The 22020-nt window shown below is 41.2% G+C and overlaps 1 protein-coding gene across 2 annotated transcripts in view; it reads right to left on the reverse strand.

The window, feature by feature from the left end:
• Positions 1-22020, reverse strand: part of PGAP1 (post-GPI attachment to proteins inositol deacylase 1) — a 59387-nt gene that overhangs the window by 14030 nt on the left and 23337 nt on the right. For both annotated transcript variants that reach the window (XM_083628048.1, XM_083628049.1), the window contains exons 5-24: positions 20971-21131; positions 19636-19688; positions 19456-19522; positions 19212-19317; positions 18131-18186; positions 16776-16859; positions 16576-16625; positions 15754-15805; positions 15402-15479; positions 14218-14293; positions 13855-13928; positions 13644-13695; positions 10367-10433; positions 8822-8930; positions 7530-7568; positions 5691-5784; positions 4904-4994; positions 4526-4723; positions 2000-2135; positions 869-919 (exon numbers count right to left, since the gene is read on the reverse strand). In XM_083628048.1, coding sequence (XP_083484174.1) covers positions 869-919; positions 2000-2135; positions 4526-4723; positions 4904-4994; positions 5691-5784; positions 7530-7568; positions 8822-8930; positions 10367-10433; positions 13644-13695; positions 13855-13928; positions 14218-14293; positions 15402-15479; positions 15754-15805; positions 16576-16625; positions 16776-16859; positions 18131-18186; positions 19212-19317; positions 19456-19522; positions 19636-19688; positions 20971-21131 — 1694 coding nt within the window. The remainder of the gene's footprint in view (positions 1-868; positions 920-1999; positions 2136-4525; positions 4724-4903; positions 4995-5690; positions 5785-7529; positions 7569-8821; positions 8931-10366; positions 10434-13643; positions 13696-13854; positions 13929-14217; positions 14294-15401; positions 15480-15753; positions 15806-16575; positions 16626-16775; positions 16860-18130; positions 18187-19211; positions 19318-19455; positions 19523-19635; positions 19689-20970; positions 21132-22020) is intronic.

Consider the following 22020-nt stretch of genomic DNA (forward strand, 5'->3'; position numbering starts at 1 on the left):
TAGTGATGTACCAGACAAAAGGCAAAGCACGCGGGGCTGCCCTTGAAGCTGTCCCAGAAACTCCAGCGGGTGCAGAATGCTGCAGCGAGGCTCCTCAAGGAGTCTCTGCCATGGGAGCTTTTTCACCCAGTGCTTTTCCAGCTGCACTGGCTCCCGGTGGAGTACAGGGTCAGATTTAAGGTGCTAGTTTTGACCTTTAAAGCCTTTCACAGCCTAGGACCCTCGTACCTACGGGACCGCCTCTCCTGGTATGCCCCACGGAGGACCTTAAGGTCCATAAATAGCAACACCCTAGTGGTCCCGGGCCCTAAGGAAGTTAGATTAGCCTCAACCAGAGCCAGGGCCTTCTCAACACTGGCTCCGGCCTGGTGGAACGCTCTGTCTCATGAGACCAGGGCCCTGCGGGATCTGATTTCTTTCCACAGGGCCTGTAAGACAGAGTTGTTCCACCTGGCCTTTGGTTTAGAATCAGTTTGATTTCCTCCCCTTCTTTCTTTTTTCCTTTCTCCTCCTGTGAAGAGGCTGCATCTTAATGTTTTAATGCTGTATTTTAATCTTGTTTTTTAAGTTGTATTTTAAGCAACTTGTTTTTATTATTGGTTGTTAGCCGCCCTGAGCCAGGTCTTGGCTGGGGAGGCAGGGTATAAATAATTTTGTTGTTGTTGTTGTTGTTATCACAAATGGAACAAAAGGTAGAAGAGGAGAGACTTATGGGGGAACACAAACATTTGAAAACATTAAATGCCAAAACTATTTTTGTTTAGGCAAGCCTATCCAGACATGTAAATTTTGAGATGTTTTTATGTTTCTTTTACTGTTGGTTTAAATTAACTTCCAATGTTTTAAATTGGTAACTGAACAAACCTACCGTATCAAGGACACTTAGTTCTGTTCTGACATTTGAATGCAGTTTAATAACCTGTAAAAAAAAAAAGTCTTTTTGAATTGCAGCGTATCAACTTGTAAGTGCAACTTATCTTCATCACCGAGACTAAAACATAATTCCCTTTTTAAAATTTTTAAATTAAGTTTTCAAAAATTTCACACAGACATTTCAGTACATAATAAAAAAAATTTTCCTTTTACTTCCCACCCCCTTCTCCATGGTGTTTGTTTCTCTCACTCTGTCACACCCTTCCTTCTATCTCTTAACCCTTAACAAAACTACTGTTATCTTTATTCTCTTCTGTTGCTCATAGTCCCAATTCTGCTCGCGTGCCCATCATATAATAATATTTCTTTAAATAATCTGAAAAGGGTTTCCACTCTTCCACAAAACCTTTGTCACTAGGGTTCTCTTATTTTAGCTGTCAACTTTGCCAATTCTGCAAAATCCAACTAAAACACAATTCCTTTCTTGTTCTTTCATACTACAAGGGAAGGGCAACCTCCCATGTTGTTCTGAAGGGTTCCCCAAGCCTCTGAAGTAGGTTTTCAGTTGGCACAGAAGGCCAGGGGGGCGGTAACGGTAAAAAAAGTACCGTATTTTTCGCTCTATAGGATGCACTTTCCCCCTCCAAAAATTAAGGGGAAATGTGTGTGCGTCCGATGGAGTGAATGCAGGCTCCTTGGCTTCAGCGATAGCAACGCGAAGCTTCCGAAGCGCAGAGGGAGCGTTCCCCTCTGCGCTCTGGAGGCTTCGCATTGCTTTCGCTGAAGCCTGGAGAACGAGAGGCGTCGGTGTGGAAATAAGATTTTTTTTTCTTGATTTCCCCCTCTAAAAACTAGGTGCGCCCCATGGTCCGGTGCGCCTTATAGAGTGAAAAATACGGTATTCAACCAAGAAATCTGAGCAAAATGTGTTGGATTTTATGTGCACCAAAAACAGGGATAGCTGGATGACTTGGAGGCAGGCAAGCGCCATCTTTTCCTCTCATTTTCCACGCCACATCACACTCGGCACCAAACCTATGAGAAGACTGCCCAAACCAACCCATGATTTAAAAACTTTAAAAGCATTTTATTCACACACTGTATTTGCCACAGGCTGGTTAAATACCTTGAAGGTGTAATGAGCATATGTCATTAATATAGCCAACGCTCCACATGTAGTCCAGCTAAGGAAAAACATGCAAACAGCTATGCACAACCTTCTTTGCGTAATCAAACTGGGCTCTGGTGGAATTCGAGAGGGTCTGGCAAATGCAAACAGTCATAATTTAATTCTAATAATAATAATAATAATAATAATAATAATAATAATAATTTATTTATACCCTGCCCATCTGGCTGAATTTCCCCAGCCACTCTGGGCAGCTCCCAATCAAATGTTAAAAACTGTACAGCGTTAAATAGTAAAAACTTCCCTGAACAGGGCTGCCTTCAGATGTCTTTTAAAGATAGGATAGCTGCTTATTTCCTTCACATCTGAAGGGAGGGTGTTCCACAGGGCGGGCGCCACTACCGAGAAGGCCCTCTGACTGGTTCCCTGTAACCTCACTTCTCACAATGAGGGAACCGCCAGACGGCCCTCGGTGCTGGATCTCAGTGTCCAGGCTGAACGATGGGGGTGGAGACGCTCCTTCAGGTATACAGGACCGAGGCCGTTTAGGGCTTTAAAGGTCAGCACCAACACTTTGAATTGTGCTTGGAAACGTACTGGGAGCCAATGCAGATCTCTCAGAACCGGTGTTATGTGGTCCCGGCGGCCACTCCCAGTCACCAGTCTAGCTGCCGCATTCTGGATTAATTGCAGTTTCCGGGTCACCTTCAAAGGTAGCCCCACGTAGAGCACGTTGCAGTAGTCCAAGTGGGAGATAACTAGAGCATGCACCACTCTGGTGAGACAGTCTGCGGGCAGGTAGGGTCTCAGCCTGCATACCAGGTGGAGCTGGTAGACAGCTGCCCTGGACACAGAATTAACCTGTGCCTCCATGGACAGCTGTGAGTCCAAAATGATTCCCAGGCTGCGCACCTGATCCTTCAGGGGCACAGTAACCCCATTCAGGACCAGGGAATCCCCCACACCCGCCCGCTCACACCCTGAGCAGCCAAACATTAATCATGTATAAAGTATAATGGGTCAGCTCAGACACCTTGCCAAACTACGATTTGTGCTAACCATAGTTTAGAACCTATGCAATAGACATTTTCCTGGCTCAAGCTAAAGGAGGTACACATTGCCCTTTGGAAAGTGTCCTCGTGTCCATAGGGAAAAGTTACAATTTCACTCTGGCACAACATCTATAATGCAGCTGCGTCCATAACTATGAGGGTCCATAACCAAAGTCCATAACTATGAGGGTCAATTCATTTCACAGAGTCCCGAATTTGCTGTTTTTCGTATTCTTTCCCTTCCATTTCTTTTTTAAACTAACAGTTTTGGTATTTATGAATACTACTTACAGATGCCACATCCTGGTTTTCTGAAAATAATGTTACCCCTAAACATGCAAATAAACATCTCACCTTTCAGGAAAAGGAGTTACAGTATTACCAAATATCTCTTTTGTATATTGAAGTTTAGTGAATCCAGTCTGTTTCTCAATTATGTATATTTCCCAAAGCAGATGTTAGTACTACAGAATTATAACAGCACAAATACACTGGAATGGTTTAGCTTCTTGCGGGGGGGGGGCAGTTTCTAGAAAAAAACTGTTTCTTGGACAAACGCTGAGATAGGAATCAAGCATTCTGTGGCTTTCTGGGTCAAAGTCTAAATTAAAGCATGATTACTTTTTACTTTGCCCGGATAAGATGAGCAAAGTTACTTTGAAAAAGAGGAGTCCTAAATAGAAAGATCAACCGTACAATCCAAGAATTTAAAAAGAGTAATTTGACAGAAAGAAAAAGGAAAAATCAAGTTTAATCAAGCCAAGGGCCATGAATTTTGGCAGCTGTATGTTTCATTCTGCCTGGTACAATAAGTATAAGTGCAGAAATTTGCTCCAATTTCCAACTAAAATTGAAAGCAAAATCAAAGACATCCTTAAGCCCACAAATGATATCTATCCTATCTAACCTTTAAAAAAATAAAAGGATAATAAACGCAATCTGATATGATTAGGCCAAGGAACAAAAATGGAAGAAAACCACCGCAGAACTAGAACAGAAATGTAATAAATGGTTTATTCCTTCATGAAATTAAAAAAGCATTTATGCCCTGTTCAGAATTTGATTGAAAAAGAATGGCATTTCAATTGGAAAGGAAAATTATAAACTGGCAATGGTCAGTTTGTGAATAATGTCCTGGACTAAACAAGTACCCAACTATTAACCCTATTACCTTTGACCATTTAGTATCCTTTGGTAGCACTTGATAAGGTTCTACCTTACGCAGAAAAACCTCTCTTTAAATGCAAGTTAACCAAATTTCCCTTACAGCCACCATCTCACAAAGATGCCACTAAAAGCTAGTAAAATATTGTACAATGTTCTACAGTCCTCATGAAAGTTAACCCATTCTCTCAGCTAGTTAAGAAAAATCCCCAGGTTTAGTATAATCACTGTTTAATAAGTAGGCATTATATTTTCATCTTTTATCATTTCACCCACATAAAATAAGAGCAGTTGGTGGTTTTTTTACCTGGCCAAAGCTAGATGCAATGAGGATGAGATCCTTAGAAATGAACTGAAGAGTTTGCCACACCAATAGGCTATGCCGGTTCCAAACATAAAGAGGATGAGAGATACAAAAGGAAACCACAAATTCTGGTTGTTCGGTGTAACAGCATCCAATTCTGGCAAGGATAATATATCCCAGATTCCTTTAAACCAGTTAAGCCTGTGGGGGGGAGAAAACACAAGATTATAGTTGTTTGCTTTACTTGCTTATCAAAAATTTATAATTAATCCTAATTTCAAATGCTATATTTTTTTAGTATGTATGTTACTGATGAGGACCTTTATTGCTGCATAAAGAATTCCATTGTGTAGTGAAAAAATATACAAGCAAGGAACTTACCCCAACAATAATTTAACAATATTCACTATTGGTTCTACTTTATAGGGCCTGGCTGCTTTAGTAAGTGCAGGTACAAAATCTGTGCAATGACCTAGAACAAGAAAAACGTATATCAAGAATCAGATGGGGCCAGTAAATTAAAATATTAACAGAAAAATCATAAATGTCCAAAATTCAGGATATATTATAACCATTGTTAAATGCTAATTCCGCTGCAGTAAAACTTCTATTTGTCATATGATGTCATTACTAATGCACTGGTGGTATGGGGAAACAGACCGACAGAAATTATTTACAGTAATAGTTGTATTCAGTTTTAGACACTGAATATTTGTGACACAGAATTCTCAGTTCCATGAATATATTTAAATGTGTTTTCCCCCCAGCTTGCAGGTCTGACCAAAATGAAGCTCCTGCCCTAAAGGGCAAATAACTTGATGGCTATTACCCTAATGATTTGAGAAATCAAATATAACTCAAGCTTTAAAAATGTACTGACTTTTAAAAGCTCTACTTAGCATTGTAAAGAGTTTGCTTTAAAATACATTCAAGTCGATAAGCTATACAATAACTATTGTTTATTCTTGCCAATTAATAGCTTCCCTCCCCAGATTCCTATCAGTATCTACGAGATTATCAACCACTTTACAACAAATCTCAGCGTTTTTTTAAAAAAAGGTAACAAAACGATTGCTGAACTACAAATGAAATGTACAATGAAACTCTGTTTTCTAGTTTTATAATAATAAACAAACCTGTGCTTAAAAATCTTTTCACGAAATGTTACCTGTTGAAATTAGGGACCTTAACTGTCTTCCATAAGCAAGAAGAATATTAGAAATTATGTACACGGGTAGGGTGCCACCATGGAATCTTATTACCTACAAAACAAGAATGTTTTATGGAAAAAATGGAGCATGCAAATATCACCCAATGTCCACCACAATTCAGTACTTACATAAGTGCTTTTTCCTAAATACTTCACATACATTATCTGAGTAATTATTAAAAACCTGTGAGACATGCCTATATAACAGGTGGAAGGGCTGAGACAACAAATGGCTTGCTCAATACCACTTAGCAAATTTATGGGTGGACTGAGATTTCATTAAAAACTCCCAATTTATATTCTTAACCGATATGCTACGCTAGCTCTCAGGATATCTTTTTTCAAGATAAAAATGGGCTCAGTTTCTTTTCCACAGGTATGAGTACCACACATTCTAGTGCCAAGAAAAAGCACGCAGACATATCAATCTGTTACTCAAATCTCAAGTTGCAATCAGGTACATCAGCATTAGCATGAAGGGGTAGGGATGTGAAAGCAACAATGCTCCCATAAATGTACATATCAACCCAGAATAGGGCTTCAAATTTCGCACAATCAAGTTTCAGACTGTGATTAAAGATGGCCACTTTATAATCAGAACTGTAGCTTTAGCCACCTGGGCAAATCAGGCCTGAATTATCTTGCAATCCACCAACATGTGTTCTGACTTGCTGGCTGTTTACCCATCTAAGGCAGGCGGCAAAAAAACAAAACAAAACATTACCAACGCAAAAAATGATGGCTGGTCTGAAGCATGACAAGCTGTGTTGACCTGGTTTAAGTTAATAGGATTTAAGCAAAACTGAATTTGCACAAATAAGTTTCATTTGCTATTCTGTTGCTGACTTGCCCTGCTTTAAAAAAGGTAAAGGGACCCCTGACCATTAGGTCCAGTCGTCACCGACTCTGGGGTTGCGGTGCTCATCTCGCTTTATCGTCCAAGGGAGCCGGCGTACAGCTTCCGGGTCATGTGGCCAGCATGACTGAGCCGCTTCTGGCGAACCAGAGCAGCGCACGGAAATACTGTTTACCTTCCCGCCGGAACGGTACCTATTTATCTACTTGCACTTTGGTGTGCTTTCGAACTGCTAGGTGGGCAGGAGCAGGGACCGAGCAACAGGAGCTCACCCCGTTGCAGGGATTCGAACCGCCAACCTTATGATCGGCAAGTCCTAGGCTCTGTGGTTTAACTCACAGCGCCACCCATGTCCCACCTGCCCTGCTTTAGAGACAGCTATTTAAGGCTTTTCAGTCGGCTTCCGATTTTTCATAACTGCTTTGTCTTCTTTTAAAAAAGGCACAGTGCAGTAGCAGCAAGTGTTGGCTGAGAGGTGCGGTCTGATGTTCTGGGAACTGAATTGAGCATATGGCCTTGAGCAAGTCATTTGTTTGGTCTACATTCAAGTTATTTCTTGCTTCCCAAGAAATTCCCACAGATGTAGACAGTACTGTTTGTTCTTGACATGATGCGTGGATGGTATTGCCTGGCGGCAGGAAACCTGTAAACACATGCAATAGTTGGACCTCTTATGAACAAAGCATTTTCTGCTTCCACCCATCCAACCCGACCGACCAGGCTCTATGGATGGGAATTATCTGGCAATGTAGACACCACACCCCTATTTTGGGGAGGCATCCATTAGAGCAGTTGGGACTATCTTTTATAAACTACACCCCATTGTTATAGATGCATGCTACACTCACAGAATACATTTTATCAGATCCAGATACGTTATTTTTGTTTTGTTATCTTTACGCATTATCAGCTTAAGGTTAAGTGAAACAAAACTTTCTTACCTGACCAAGGACTTGCAGAAAAGAGGTCTTGACGGTTACCTAGTTGCAACACACATTTTAAAAAGTAGCTTTTTTTTTTACACAAAACAATAATATAGCATAAGAACAAAATAATGAGAATACTCTCAGTTACTATGATAAAATAAGGTGTGCAGTTTAACAATCCAGCAGCATCCCTGGAGGCCCAAAAAGCCCTGGTTTGTACAAAGTGCCTTGCATTATTTTCAGCTGGTGAACCAACTGCAATCCCTCCTAGGCACTGACTGCTGGGCCACAGGGAACCATGCTCTTATGGGCTCCAGATCAGGCTGCTGCAATGTATTGTTCAGCCTTGGAAGACTGTTTGGAAACTTAAAATACAGATGCTAAGCTCCTATGTGGACTGACCATCAAGATCATATTTCGTTAGTTCTTAAACATACACCAACTGCCAATCCATTTCCAAGCATAATTCAAACTTCTGGTGTTAATGGGTAAGACCTAAGCAGTTTAGGACTCAGGAACCTGAAGGCTTGCCCAATTACCACATGTTTGTGCCCAAGTATCTGAGGTCTGGTGGGGGATTACCAGCATTGTGCGTGTAGAACTGTCCCTCCCAGCGAAGTCCACTTAGTACAATCATTATGCCTTTTCAGTACCATGGTAAGATTTTTTTCCAGCACTAGAATATTTGCCCAGGCCTTTGTTAAGCGTCATATAGTTAAGTGTCATTATATGTTTTTTTTAAATGACAGGCAACTATATTTTATTTTTTGTTATTTTTTTAACCTCAGAATTACTAACAAGAGCAAATGTGCATTTAGGTGGAAAATAAATGAATATAGCGCTCTTAAAATGCTCACTTCACAGAAGGTGAAAGCTCGATTGATCTTATTTAAAATATTTTATTACCCGCACTTCACTGCAAAGCAATCCCAGAGCGGGTTACAATTTAAAATTCAGATCCATGTAAAATGATGCAACCATATCTGGTAAAACAAGGCAGTCCATTTGCAATCATAAGGAAACACTGAACAACAGGCCTAGGCACTAATTACTGAGCAAAGACCAGGGAAAATAAAGAATTCCAAAACTGGGGTGCCATTACCAATAAGGCCCTCTCCTACTCTGACATATAACAAACATCAGTTGGCTGAAATACAACCAAGGGAACTTCACTTCAGTTGTGCATCAAAAGACTTCCACTGTCTGTCTTTTACTACAATACAGAAAATGGGCCCCCTTGTTTTGAAGGGAAGTAGGAGAAAGGTAACTCTCTTTTTTATACTTACTTCATATAGGCTTTTACTTACTTCATATTGGCAATCTGAAGATGAATAAATGTTCAACGATGGAACAGCAGTGTCATTTTCAGGCTGGGCAATGTGCAGCTTTGCAGAAATCTCAGTCGAAGATGGAACCCTGTGGTGGTTATGTTATTTTTTTAAAATAATGGTCTGCAATGAACACTTGTCCAATCTAAAATAAAGTCTGATGCGATCCTGTTAAGTGTGCATGGCATTATGAGACAGGAGAACTCATTTTGTGCAGGATACATTGCTAGCTTTTGCTGCAGGTTCCACTGGTTGTTTTTTAATGACGAGCTAAAAACAAGACTTGAGAGCAGTACATGTGAAAAGGATCTAGGAGTCTTGGTTGACCACAAACTTGACATGAGCCAACAGTGTGACGCGGCAGCTAAAAAAGCCAATGCAATTCTGGGCTGCATCAATAGGAGTATAGCATCTAGATCAAGGGAAGTAATAGTGCCACTGTATTCTGCTCTGGTCAGACCTCACCTGGAGTACTGTGTCCAGTTCTGGGCACCACAGTTCAAGAAGGACACTGACAAACTGGAACGTGTCCAGAGGAGGGCAACCAGAATGGTCAAAGGCCTGGAAACGATGCCTTATGAGGAACGGCTAAGGGAGCTGGGCATGTTTAGCTTGGAGAAGAGGAGGTTAAGGGGTGATATGATAGCCATGTTCAAATATATAAAAGGATGTCACATAGAGGAGGGAGAAAGGTTGTTTTCTGCTGCTCCAGAGAAGCGGACACGGAGCAATGGATCCAAACTACAAGAAAGAAGATTCCACCTAAACATTAGGAAGAACTTCCTGACAGTAAGAGCTGTTCGACAGTGGAATTTGCTGCCAAGGAGTGTGGTGGAGTCTCCTTCTTTGGAGGTCTTTAAGCAGAGGCTTGACAACCATATGTCAGGAGTGCTCTGATGGTGTTTCCTGCTTGGCAGGGGGTTGGACTCGATGGCCCTTGTGGTCTCTTCCAACTCTATGATTCTATGATTCTATGCTTTTTAAGACATTCAGAGCTGTCATTCATTTAACAAGTGGCACTACCGCTTATCAAAGTTTCCATATCATTCAGACTTTGAAACTATGGTTGAAGCTAGTTTGCAAACTCTGATTAGGGTAGGGGCCATGGTTTTAACCAGTGGAGATAACACTGTCAGCAAGGCAGTGAAGAGACTACTTGAACCTATGCAACATATCTTTTCCAGATCATTGCTCAAGCTTCTTCCAATTGATACTTTTTGGAATTATTCTAGGAGAGGCATACACATGGAAGCATCATGACAAAGCCATGTCTCATGTGGACTTGTGAAGAAACGGGCATTAGTAGGAATCTTCTGGCTACTTAACTATTATTCGGTGTTTAGTTGTTACACACAAAACCTTCACCCTTCCTTAAAAACTCTGACGTTAAGATCATTTGCTATCCCAAATTTTGTGGTCCTATTCACCTGCATATTGTGAGAACGCATTCATATCATATATGGAAATCCTAAGGTGTGACTCTTTTCAGTGACGTAAAGAAATCAAATAATGTTGAACTCTTACTGTGACAAAGTTAAAGAGTCTTCATAGGACCATGGTATATGAAGCTGGTACACAGAAGGTTTCCTTTCTGAAAGAAGCAAATGAAAGTACATAATAAAACAAAGAGCCAAGCACGTGATGAAATACAGTTTAAATCAGGCCACTACAAAAGGACTCTGCTACAACAAACAAATAAACTTTTCAAAACGTATCACGCTATCAAAAAGCAAGTCCAAGGAGTGTTTTACAACACCTTAGGTTCTGCTGTGACATGAGAGACCAAGAATGAGGCCCAAATGTCATTTGACTCTCTTTTTGTTTCTTTAGATCTTAACGCTTAAAAAATAGTCATAAAACAGCTAGAATGTAAGGTTGTAGAATTGTAATGAAATGTAACAACAACTGAAATAACAATACAGTGGTACCTCGGGTCACATACGCTTCAGGTTACAGACTCCGCTAATCCAGAAATATTACCTCGGGTTAAGAACTTTGCTTCAGGATGAGAACAGAAACTGTGCTCCAGTGGTGCAGCGGCAGCAGGAGGCCCCATTAGCTAAAGTGGTGCTTCAGGTTAAGAACAGTTTCAGGTTAAGAACGGACCTCCGGAATGAATTAAGTACTTAACCCGAGGTACCACTGTAATGTGTAATTCTCTTATTCCAATAACCATCTCCCAGTTGCTCACAATCGCTAATGATCGGCATTTTAATTTTTTTGCTTCTTTGCCAATTTGTCTCGTCTATCTCAATTTTGCATTGAGCCACACTTCTCATTATTCACGTCACACTGCAGACTCAAGCGGCACAGCAGACTTAATATTAGGGCTGTGTGATATCATCATTTACCCGATTCCAACTCTGCAGGCAGGCACAGTGAAAGAAATAGAAAGAGGCTTATGAAGTACAACAAGAGCAAAGAGAAATGGCAACAGTGCCACTCAGCAAGATAAATGGGAAGGTCATTCACAGAACAGGAAATGTATGTTCACTTCATCCGTTTTCACTCTTAAGTGGCATTAGATTGCCAACTTTAAGGAGAGTGTCGTGCACCCAGTTCAAGTGACAATTTTAAAATGTCAGGCTTACAAATCATAAGCTTCCTCTCTGCACTGACAGGCACTTCTTGGGCATGAGGATGATAAGGTTCTACACATCCTTGCTGACATAAATGGGAGATTTCAAGATGCCAAGCTGCTGTGTGATTGTTATCATAAGTGAAAAAACCCAGCCACATAAATCTGCCTTTGTAATGCCTAACATCCAAGTACTACCCAAGACAAAGCGAATTAGTTTGGATTAGGGAAAGGATAACTACAAAAGATCAAATAACAAACTGGTAGTCTGCTAACACAACGGACAGCGAAAGACCATGCCTTGTTATTAATGCTAACCTGCAAGATCTGGGGCGGGGGCAAGAGGAGAACTTCAAGAGCAATCCAGGTTCATTTTAAATGTTGTGTGCCTGCAGCATAATGAACTGGTCATTTTACAACTGTGAATCCTGAAAGCTGCTGACTTTAACGAAAGGAATAATATTTGCATCCTATCCACATCACCATGTTTTCAATGGGTCTCTCTGTCTCTGTCGGTGTCTCTGTCTCTCTCTCTCTCTCTCTCTCTCTCTCTCTCTCTCTCTCACACACACACACACACACACACACAGCACATATACCATCTCATACATATGAACTGAAAGCTTCCCTCTGAAACATAAGCAGATTAGAAAACAAATTTAGGCATCTTAGGGATACCAATTACATTTAAAGGTAAAGGTAAAGGGACCCCTGACCATTAGGTCCAGTCGTGGTCGACTCTGGGGTTGCGGCGCTCATCTCGCTTTACTGGCCGAGGGAGCCGGCGTACAGCTTCCCGGTCGTGTGGCCAGCATGACTAAGCCGCTTCTGGCAAACCAGAGCAGCGCATGGAATCGCCGTTTACCTTCCTGTTGGAGCGGTACCTATTTATCTACTTGCACTTTGAAGTGCTTTCGAACTGCTAGGTTGGCAGGAGAAGGGACCGAGCAACGGGAGCTCACCCCGTCGCGGGGATTCGAACCGCCGACCTTCTGATCGGCAAGTTCTAGGCTCTGTGGTTTAACCCACAGCGCCACCCGCATCCCAACTACATTTGCACACATTTAATTCCTCTCTCGCCCACACAGGGATCTATATATACCACATCTAAACGATCAGAACAGAGTTTAGAATAAAACTTAGCTCAGTGGCAACACACATTTAGCTGGTTTACCAGGACACACCAGGTGCTCACTAGTGATAAAATCATCATATAAAATTCTCAGTCCACACCCCATTAATGAAGCAGAGTCCTGAATCTACTGTCACATCTCAGTTATCACTTACATTAGAAAATATTTAAGCTCCATTTGAGGGGAAGAAACACGCACACACACACTTTATTTTCTTTCAAACATTTCAGCCCAATCTTGTGATGCTCAGGAAATACCCCAATAAATAAGGGATTAAGAATATTAAAATCTATGGACTAAAATGAATTTTGCCTTTGCATTAAAAGTAAGCTTAAATTTGCCTCCCAAGTACCCATCAATTTTTAAATCAACTGATTAAAAAAAAAGTTCTTGTAACAGAGTCCTTTCCCCCCTTACCCATGATAAGAGCAAACAAAAAATAATGGATTCTGAAACACACACTCTAATTGGCTGGTTTAAGCAGACATCTCCACATGCTGATACCTTAGTTTATTTGTAGTTCACTAGTTCACCTGCTAAACTTGAGATAGTAGTTCAGATCAAATCTTCTAGATTAACAGACCTTTCAGACCTGATATATATCTATCAGCTAAAAGAGTTAACATAATATGAAATCTAGCTAGGGTATTGCAGAAAAATTGAGCTGAATTGTAGAGTGCTTTGTAATGAACTGGCAAGCTCAGCTACTGAAACTATACTTCAAGAAAAGAAGAAGACTGTTATGAAATCTCAGCAAAACTGAAGAAAAACGAACAAAAATTGGGAGATTTTAACAGCAGGGAAGAGCAAGGTGAGACTTAATATTGGATGTGCCTTGCTCAAATGTGAATCAGTAGGTTTCAATATAGTACATGGAACTGTACTGTCAACTACCCACATCAGTAAACAAAGCCCCCAAAAAATCAAATAAGGTTAATTTTACAGCAAGTCGGACTACAAAATGACCCTAGAAATGAAAACTACAGAATGAATGACATTACAAAAATAAGAATACACGAGTAATGAGGTACATGCAAAGGATTCCCCCCCCCAGCACTGGTTTAAAAGTGATTTCTGGAAATAAATTTACCTTTAAGCGACTGGCAGCGGCTCTCTATAAGGATGTTAAAAGCTTGGTATATCTATAAACAAATGTAACAATGCAATACATGTTAGTTTACTAGAACTCCCCAAAAGAACTAACCCAAGACAGAAAACTTAGGTACCTGAAATAATAATAATAATAAATAATAATAATAATAATAATAATAATAATAATAATAAAAAATCAGTATTTATACCTGACCAAAATGTTGAAGCTGAACCTTGTGAATAAGGCCAGTTGAATTTAATACGATTTTGCTTGAAGAAAGCCCTGTAGAAAGTAATGCCTCATGTCAGAAGTAGTCAGTAAATTACCATTATTACTTACTTCATTTCTATACCGCTTTATATTTTTAAGAAAAATCTCAAAGCGGTTTACAGAATATTAAAACATCAATAAAACAATCTGAGGAAAGTCAAAGATAGAGTATACAGTCAAAGCAACATAATTAACAGAAAACTAATATAATATCTTAAAGATTTCAATTAACAAGAAATAATTATTTAAATACACGGAAACCAGAATCGTGCTTTTGCCAAATGCAGCGAAGGAGGCCTACCAAATGAAAAAAGGTGGGTCACAGGAAGCTGTACTGTTCTTGAAGCTTCGTTAAAGAACTCGCAGTCGAAAGTAAACTGCAACAAAGAAATACAAAGTGATTTCTAGAATTTCTGGCAGTGGTCCTCATAGCATTTCATCCTCACAAAGTGGAAAACCAAGGCAAGGTACAGTGGAACCTCGGTTGTCGAATGCTTCGGAAGTTGAATGTTTCGGCTTTTGAACGCTGACAACCCGGATGTGAATGCTTCCGTTTTCGAACGCGCCTCGGAAGTCGAACGGCTTCCGAGGTGCATTTCTACATTTTTTCAATGGATTTTACCGACTGGCAATTGCACCTTGGTTGTCGAACGTTTAGGAAGTCGAACGGTCTTCCGGAACGGATTATGTTCAGCAACTGAGGTTCCACTGTATTAAACTTCACACTAGGAGAACTGGGTTCGAGAGCTGACTCAACCATAAACTTAACAAATCACCTTACAGTGGTACCTCGGGTTACATACGCTTCAGGTTACAGACTCCGCTAACCCAGAAATATTACCTCGGGATAAGAACTTTGCTTCAGGATGAGAACAGAAATCGTGCTCTGGCAGCGCGGCGGCCCCATTAGCTAAAGTGGTGCTTCAGGTTAAGAACAGTTTCAGGTTAAGTACGGACCTCTGGAACGAATTAAGTACTTAACCCGAGGTACCACTGTATTAGTAAACAGAAATAAGCATAGTGGTCATTTCTGTATTACCTGCAAATGTTCTGCAGATTCTCAAACGTGTCATTTGGAACTAAGGCATATTTTAGGCTCTCTTGTGGAGCCTAAAGCATGGTTTGTGCTTTACCCCAGATAGTACAGAGGCAAACAACTCTTGCAGTCAATCCATCAATAGTCTAACACAGGCACAGGCAAACTTGGCCCTCCAGATGTTTTGGGACTACAACTCCCATCATCCCTAGCTAACAGGACCAGTGGTCAGGGATGATGGGAATTGTAGTCTCAAAACATCTGGAGGGCCGAGTTTGCCTATGCCTGGTCTAACAGCAAAGACTTGGCTCATTTGTTAAAAGAAAGCAACAGTTCTCATCACAAGTTATAGCATGCGCTAAAAAATACAACATTTCAGGAAAGTTATGTAAAATTCTCAGGTGGTATTGGTTTTAAACACACACAAACTAGATACTCTTCTCTATTACCTTATTACCATTGACGGCTGGTATATGAAGCACAAGATGAAACAAAGAAGGATAGTCTTCAAGTTTCAGAGTCACAGTCTAGAAAGATAATACATGCAAAAGTAATGTTTAACTGGCCTGCAAAGTGTATTTTGAGTCTTTAAAAAAAATCATGGTGAAAATAATTTCGAAGTCTCCAGCAGAGCACTTAAACCACAAGGAAAAACTGGAACTGTTAATTTTATCACAGAAGCTCTTCAAAATGTGTTTAAGTGGATTCATTAGTGTTTAAGTGCACAGAACATTTATATTCTCTTAAATAATGAATAAACAAACAAGTGTTTAGTTTTCAAGGAAATGGTACAATTTTTACCTTAACTGTTGGCAGTAATTCAGTTTTCCAACTCAAATCAACACCTCGCAGACTGTAGAAAATTAAGATAAAAATTATTAGAAATTAGAGAACCATGCTAGATGTTGTTCATGAATATTTATTTCAAGTTCCTTGTGCTATATTTTAATTGGTAAACAAGTTTAGAAAGCAACTCTAATATCACTATTATTGATACCTATAGCTAATGTGGTGTAGTGGCCAAAGTGTCAAATTAGGCCTTTGTGGAAATATATGGAATACATGGAAGACTGTTAATGTATAAATTGGCATATTGCAAACAAATACTCAAAGGCCTTTCCTTGAGCAAGAACTATTTTGAGCACTGGAAATGCTTTCTCACGTACTAGATAAACCATATGAAAGTGTTACGGTGCTATATGTGGTATTATAATATGGCTATATTAATGTTCTCTTCTCCTCTTTCTTCAGTATTTAAATATAACTGTAGGGTGCTTAAGCTAATTTTGAATATGTTCAAAATCCACCAGTCCCCAGGGGAATCCTATTCATTAAAGCCAAATACAGAGCTAACCGTGGGATTATAGGGATTCTCCTAATCCAAGAAGTGGATTAAGGCAGGTTTAAGGGTGGCTTAAATTCCTAGTATGTCACAACAGTCGGAAGAGGCCAGAAAATATAACACAAAAACGAAAACAAAACAGAACTAAGCACCACTCGTTTTAAGCAAATACAAAACCAAACCTTATTTTTTAAAGAACATTAAAAACAGCAATAATTTGCACAAGTATCTTCTGCAAACAGTTCTATTCTACTTGTTTATGAAATGTAAAATATATTTACCACACAGGTGAGGAACTGTTTATACAGCCATATATCCAACTATTTGTGTCCTGTCAGATAAAACAGGTATGTGGGGGAGAAAGAGAGGTAAGAATACACGTTATAGCTTGGCATACAAAATAGTGAAAGCGTTTAAATCGTTTTCTTACTATAAATACATAAGAAGGTAAATCAAGCCGCAAAGGAAAGCAATTTCTCACCAACATACTGCTTTGACAGTAGACATGACTGTATGGTTTTCGATGGCCTGAGAGAGGGAAAGTAAAGTATTTTCCATCCGATTCCTGTTCAGAAAAGGACAAAAACATGCTGAACTGAAACTGTAGTAGTTTGGAGAACTGTTGGAACGGGATTGAGGAGACATGGTTTCCAATCACCATTAGCCCTGAACGGTCCTGGACAGTCTACTGGGAGTGGGCCAAAAGCTCAGATGTAGAGCACATACCATATTTTTCACTCTATAGGATGCACCCGACCATAGGATGCACCTTGTTTTAGAGGGGGAGAACAAGGGGGAAAAAATCTCCCCCTCTCTGCTCAGCGCCCCTTCAGCGAAGCGGCAGGAGAAACGGAGCCCCTTCCATTTCTCCTCCCACTTTGCTGAAGGGGCGCTGTGCAGCTCTCCCTCTCTGCTGAAGCCAAGAGAGTATTGCTCTCCTGGCTTCAGCAAAAAGGAACCCAAAGCCTCCAGAGAGCAACGCGAGTTCCCGCTGCGCTCCAGAGGCTTCAAGCGGCTATCCCTGAAGCCTTCGGAGTTCAGCACGAGTTCCCGCTGCACTCCGGAGGCTTCAGGTTCCTTTCACTGAAGCCAGGAGAGTCTTGCTCTCCTGGCTTCAGCAAAAGGAACCCGAAAGCCAGGAGAGTGAGAGGGGTCGGTGCGCACCGACCCCTCTCGCTCTCCAGGCTTCAGCGAAAGCAATGCGAAGCCTCCGGAGCGCGGAGGGAGCATTCCCTCTGCGCTTCGGAGGCTTTGCGTTGCTATCGCTGAAGCCAAGGAGCCTGCATTCGCTCCATAGGATGCACACACATTTCCCCTTAATTTTTGGAGGGGAAAATGTGGGTTTTATAGAGTGAAAAATACAGTACTTTGCAGGCAAAAGGTCTAAGGTTAAATACTTGGCATCTCCAGGTAGGGCTGGGAAACAAGACCTGTCTGCAACCCTGGAGATTCTGATTTGGTATAAAGTAGGGTTGGAGAACTCATCAAAGCAGCTCAAGGCTGAACTTCCTTCTGGGCCACCTTCCATGGGCCATATGCTAGCAGCGAGTGGGGCCAGAGGCAAAAATGGGCAGCACAACAGTAGGCTGGTTTCTACACACACAAACACACCTATTCTCCATCCAAACAAGCATTTCAGGCAGGCAAAAAACACGTGAGTGTGGACCAGGGCCAGTGAAAAGTTTGGCTGGTGGAGCGGAGTTGTGGCCCGTGAAGAGTTCCAGGGATCAAATAAGGAGGCCTTAAGTTGCTGCATTTGCCCGCTGGGCAGCTTCCCATGTCATCTATCCCAAATTAATTAAGTTACAGTTAAAAGAAGAAATCAACGCAACTCACATTGTACACTGTATAGGACCATTTTGAAGTTTTAATCTGGATCCAGTTTACTTCTCCTGCAATCAAGCAACATCACTCTTCACACATCCAGGAATAAAATTCTTCCTCACTTCCTACAAAATTACCACCACTGTTTTGGTATTTTCACTTTCTAACTTCAAATAGTACCAAGCCATGATATCTGCCGAGGACTGGACTTCATACAAATAAGGAATAAGCGTAAGAATATACAAAGATCCATTTCCCTGATGGTGTTGTACTAAACCATCCAATATTTAGTGACATAAAAGTATAGCACCAACTTAGAACTAGTTTGTTCTGCGAACTCTCCCCCTAAAATAATGTGGTGGTGGTGATACAGTATGAAGTTGGTTCAAGAAGTTGGAGAAGCCACACACAGGCCATGTTCATATACTGTCAGAGACAGTGCTGCTCTGATGGGGAATGGTGGGACCCTCCCCCTCCCCCTGACCAGGATTCTGAGGTGCCCAGGAGCAGTGGAGCAGTATAGATTTGGAACAGCGGTTTACAGAGGGGCATAGTTCTGAAGACAAAAGTTGGGAAGAACTGGGGGGTGAACAACAAAGTGAAGAAGAACAGGAAGAGAGAGAGCCAACAGACTCTCTCCCGCTGGAAAGTATTCAGCCTATCAGTCCAAGGTCACGTACAACAGATAAGATGGCTACACAAAAAGCAGGGTGGTTGCGAGATCAGGTTGCAAGATGCGGAATTGACTAGGAAGGAAGTGGGTGGAATCCTTAATTGGGAACACCTTCATTCCGAGAATGGATGCTTTGTTCATTTGCTGTGATCATTACATGGTAAGGGACTCTTTTCGCTTTGTCCTGCTTATCTATGGCCAAAGGGGGGGAGGAAGCCGAGACCTAGGAACCTGACATATACAATGCTAAACCATGGTTTGGTGCTATGTGCACGAAATGGGAAAAGCCCAAGTAAAGCATCAGGTAGGAGAAGGAGCTGCCAGTGTTTAGTTTCACCAGAGATCACAGCTTATTTCAAACCCATTTTGCTTACTCACTACTAACCCTGATCTTGTATTTAAAAAAAAAGATAAGCTAACCTGTTAGTTCAGCAACAGATTCAGGGCTCTCTTCATATAATTTTGCAGGGTGCCTCAGAAAGTGATGATTTAACACTAGCATTCTCTTCTGTGGATCTTCTGTTATCTAAGAATTAACACGTGATTTCAGAAGAATTTTAACTTAGGTTTTGGTCGCAATGAAGCATATTTATACTAAACCCAAGACAGAATATGGATTCAAATTAACATTAATACCATCACTATTTACAAGAGAAATACAAACCTGCTTAGTGTTTTCATCAATAAGGTCAAAAAATGCTCGGATGGTAGCCAAGATCAATTCTTTACACCTATAAAAAGAGTGTAAGGGGAAAAGGCTAGTTATAAAAACTACAGATAAAAATGAAATCAAGCAACAAAAGAAGAATCAATTCGGGTACCTAATCTGGTTCAAGCTGCTTACCAAACTATGGAGAGATGGTCTGTTGAAGCCCAGACACGAGGAATGGCTGAAGTCTATTTAAGAAGAGATTTCTGTTACTTCTTTTCAAAAATTACCAATGAGAAACATTTAATATTATCTTAATGAAGAAAGCACATTGCTGAAAACCTGCCCACGGCTAAGATCCCAACGGCAGGGATTCAAAGGGCTAGTTTAGACATGCACAGCACAGCAGAACTTCTCCCTTTCATCCCATAATAGCAGATCACTATGCCTCAGAACTGCAACTCAGTGTCAGAATTGGTTTGGCATGTAGCACAGCATAGCTGTCAACTTACAGATTTGAAAATAAGGGACCAGCAGCCTCAAAAATAAGGGATCAGCAGCCAAAATAAGGGATTTTCAGAGCACAGGTATGTTCAATTTCTGAGCCCCTCCGAGCCAAAGGCAGAAAGCCCAGCCAGCAGCCAAACAAAGCCTCAAGCGGTGGTTCCCACAGCGCAGCAACCCGGCAAAGGGGATGCAGCAAGGAAAACCACTGTCACCTCTCCGCTGGGAAGCGCTGAGCAAAGGCGAGTCCCCAGGCAACGCGGCCGATTTGATCGGCACAAGGCATGCAAGCTCCACCCCCCAGTCGTTCTTAGGCTCCTTATTGGGTGAGCAACGCAGCCAAGCAACCCAGTTGAAGCCTCCCTCCTCCCTGGCCGGCAGGGAGGGAGGGAGAGGAGCTGCTTCCTTTGAAACCCGGGAAATTTAAGGGACATCATCAATAAGGGAGAGCAGCGGGACATGGCGCTGGCATAAGGGACTTTTCCGCCAAATAAAGGACGGTTGACAGCTATGTAGCACGGAGAGCGGCTGTTCAGGAAGGGGAATGCTAAAAGTGTCCTTGGATATGTAAAATTTGATGTGTGGTTCTTTGGATCCTTCTGTTCAGCCAGCTGAATGCAGGACTGCAGTCTTTAGACAGAATCCAGACATTTACTTTAATTAGGCAAGCCCCATCTCTTAGTCATGTCCAGTAGGATTTCTTATTTCTTCCTGCTAGGCCCTTTTATCAGAAAAGGAATTTGGGGAAAAAACGTTTCTATACTGGCCCAAGCATTACACTTCTAATCTTATAGGGAATCCACATTTGTTTGGTAACAAGTGTCACTGTTTCCACTGGGACCGAGAGCTGAATCTAGAATACAACTTTAATCACTCTGGTTAAAGTAAACGCCAGGGCAAGGATTAAATATGCAATACCTTTAACAAGAATCCTTCAGTGTGTACAAGAGCCCTAGGGTTGCAAATTACTTATCCCCAAATCTGTAAATATTATTTTAATTTTAAAAGAATGGGTGCTTAGTTTACCACAACACATAAGGCACTGCTTTGATGACTTGTTCGGGGCAGAAAAGCCAATCCTGAACGAACTTGATAATCTCGAAATCCTCCCGCCACAGAAAGAGTCGTTAGATTCTTTATTTCTTTAGCCTTCTGAATCCATTTCTGGTTTACCACTCTGTAAAAATCTTCCAGAGGAAAAAAAAATGTTTTAAACATTAGTTTAGCAGCATTTGTTTAGAGAAGTCCAAATTCTGAATCTGTCATAACTCAAGCGATCAACCACAATGTACATTAAAAGCTATACTTTCACACCGGATATTAAGAATCATCTGAGGACAGCAGCATCAAAAAGATATGTATCAAAACCACCAGCTAAATGCTACACAGTAAAAGAGAATGGAAGACGAGCTACTCAAAGGAAATGAGCACAACTTATTTTTGAGTCTCATGGCTGATTCAGACACAGCATTCTTCTTGTTTAGCACAAATGAGAGTCACTCTCACGTCTGCATACTTGAAAAGAAAATAATAATTGAGGTTTCAGTACATCTCTCACTCCTGATCAGGCCCACATACAGTGGTACCTCTGGTTACATACTTAATTCATTCCAGATGTCCGTTCTTAACCTGAAACTGTTCTTAACCTGAAGCACCACTTTAGCTAATGGGGCCTTCCGCTGCTGCTGCGCCGCCGCTGCATGATTTCTGTTCTCATCCTGAAGCAAAGTTCTTAACCCAAGGTAATATTTCTGGGTTAGCGGAGTCTGTAACCTGAAGCGTATGTAACCTGAAGCATATGTAACCCGAGGTACCACTGCACTCAATAATGGATAGGAATCTATCCAAAGGTGAGATCCATATATTACCACCTCAAACAGTACCTTTTTTTCTGGGAATGCAGAGTCGAGGCTGGCTCCCACATATGCAAAACCATCAACAGATGACATGTGAATCAGCCCACACAATGCAAATTAAGGCAGCAGCTTTAGCAGTCCCAACTAAAATCAGAATTAGCTCGGAGGGAATGTGTTTAGAATCAGGCTGCAAAGACTTCCCAACACAATTTCGGAAACT

Source organism: Podarcis filfolensis (assembly GCF_964270895.1).
Source record: "Podarcis filfolensis genome assembly, chromosome: 1".
NCBI lineage: Eukaryota > Metazoa > Chordata > Lepidosauria > Squamata > Lacertidae > Podarcis > Podarcis filfolensis.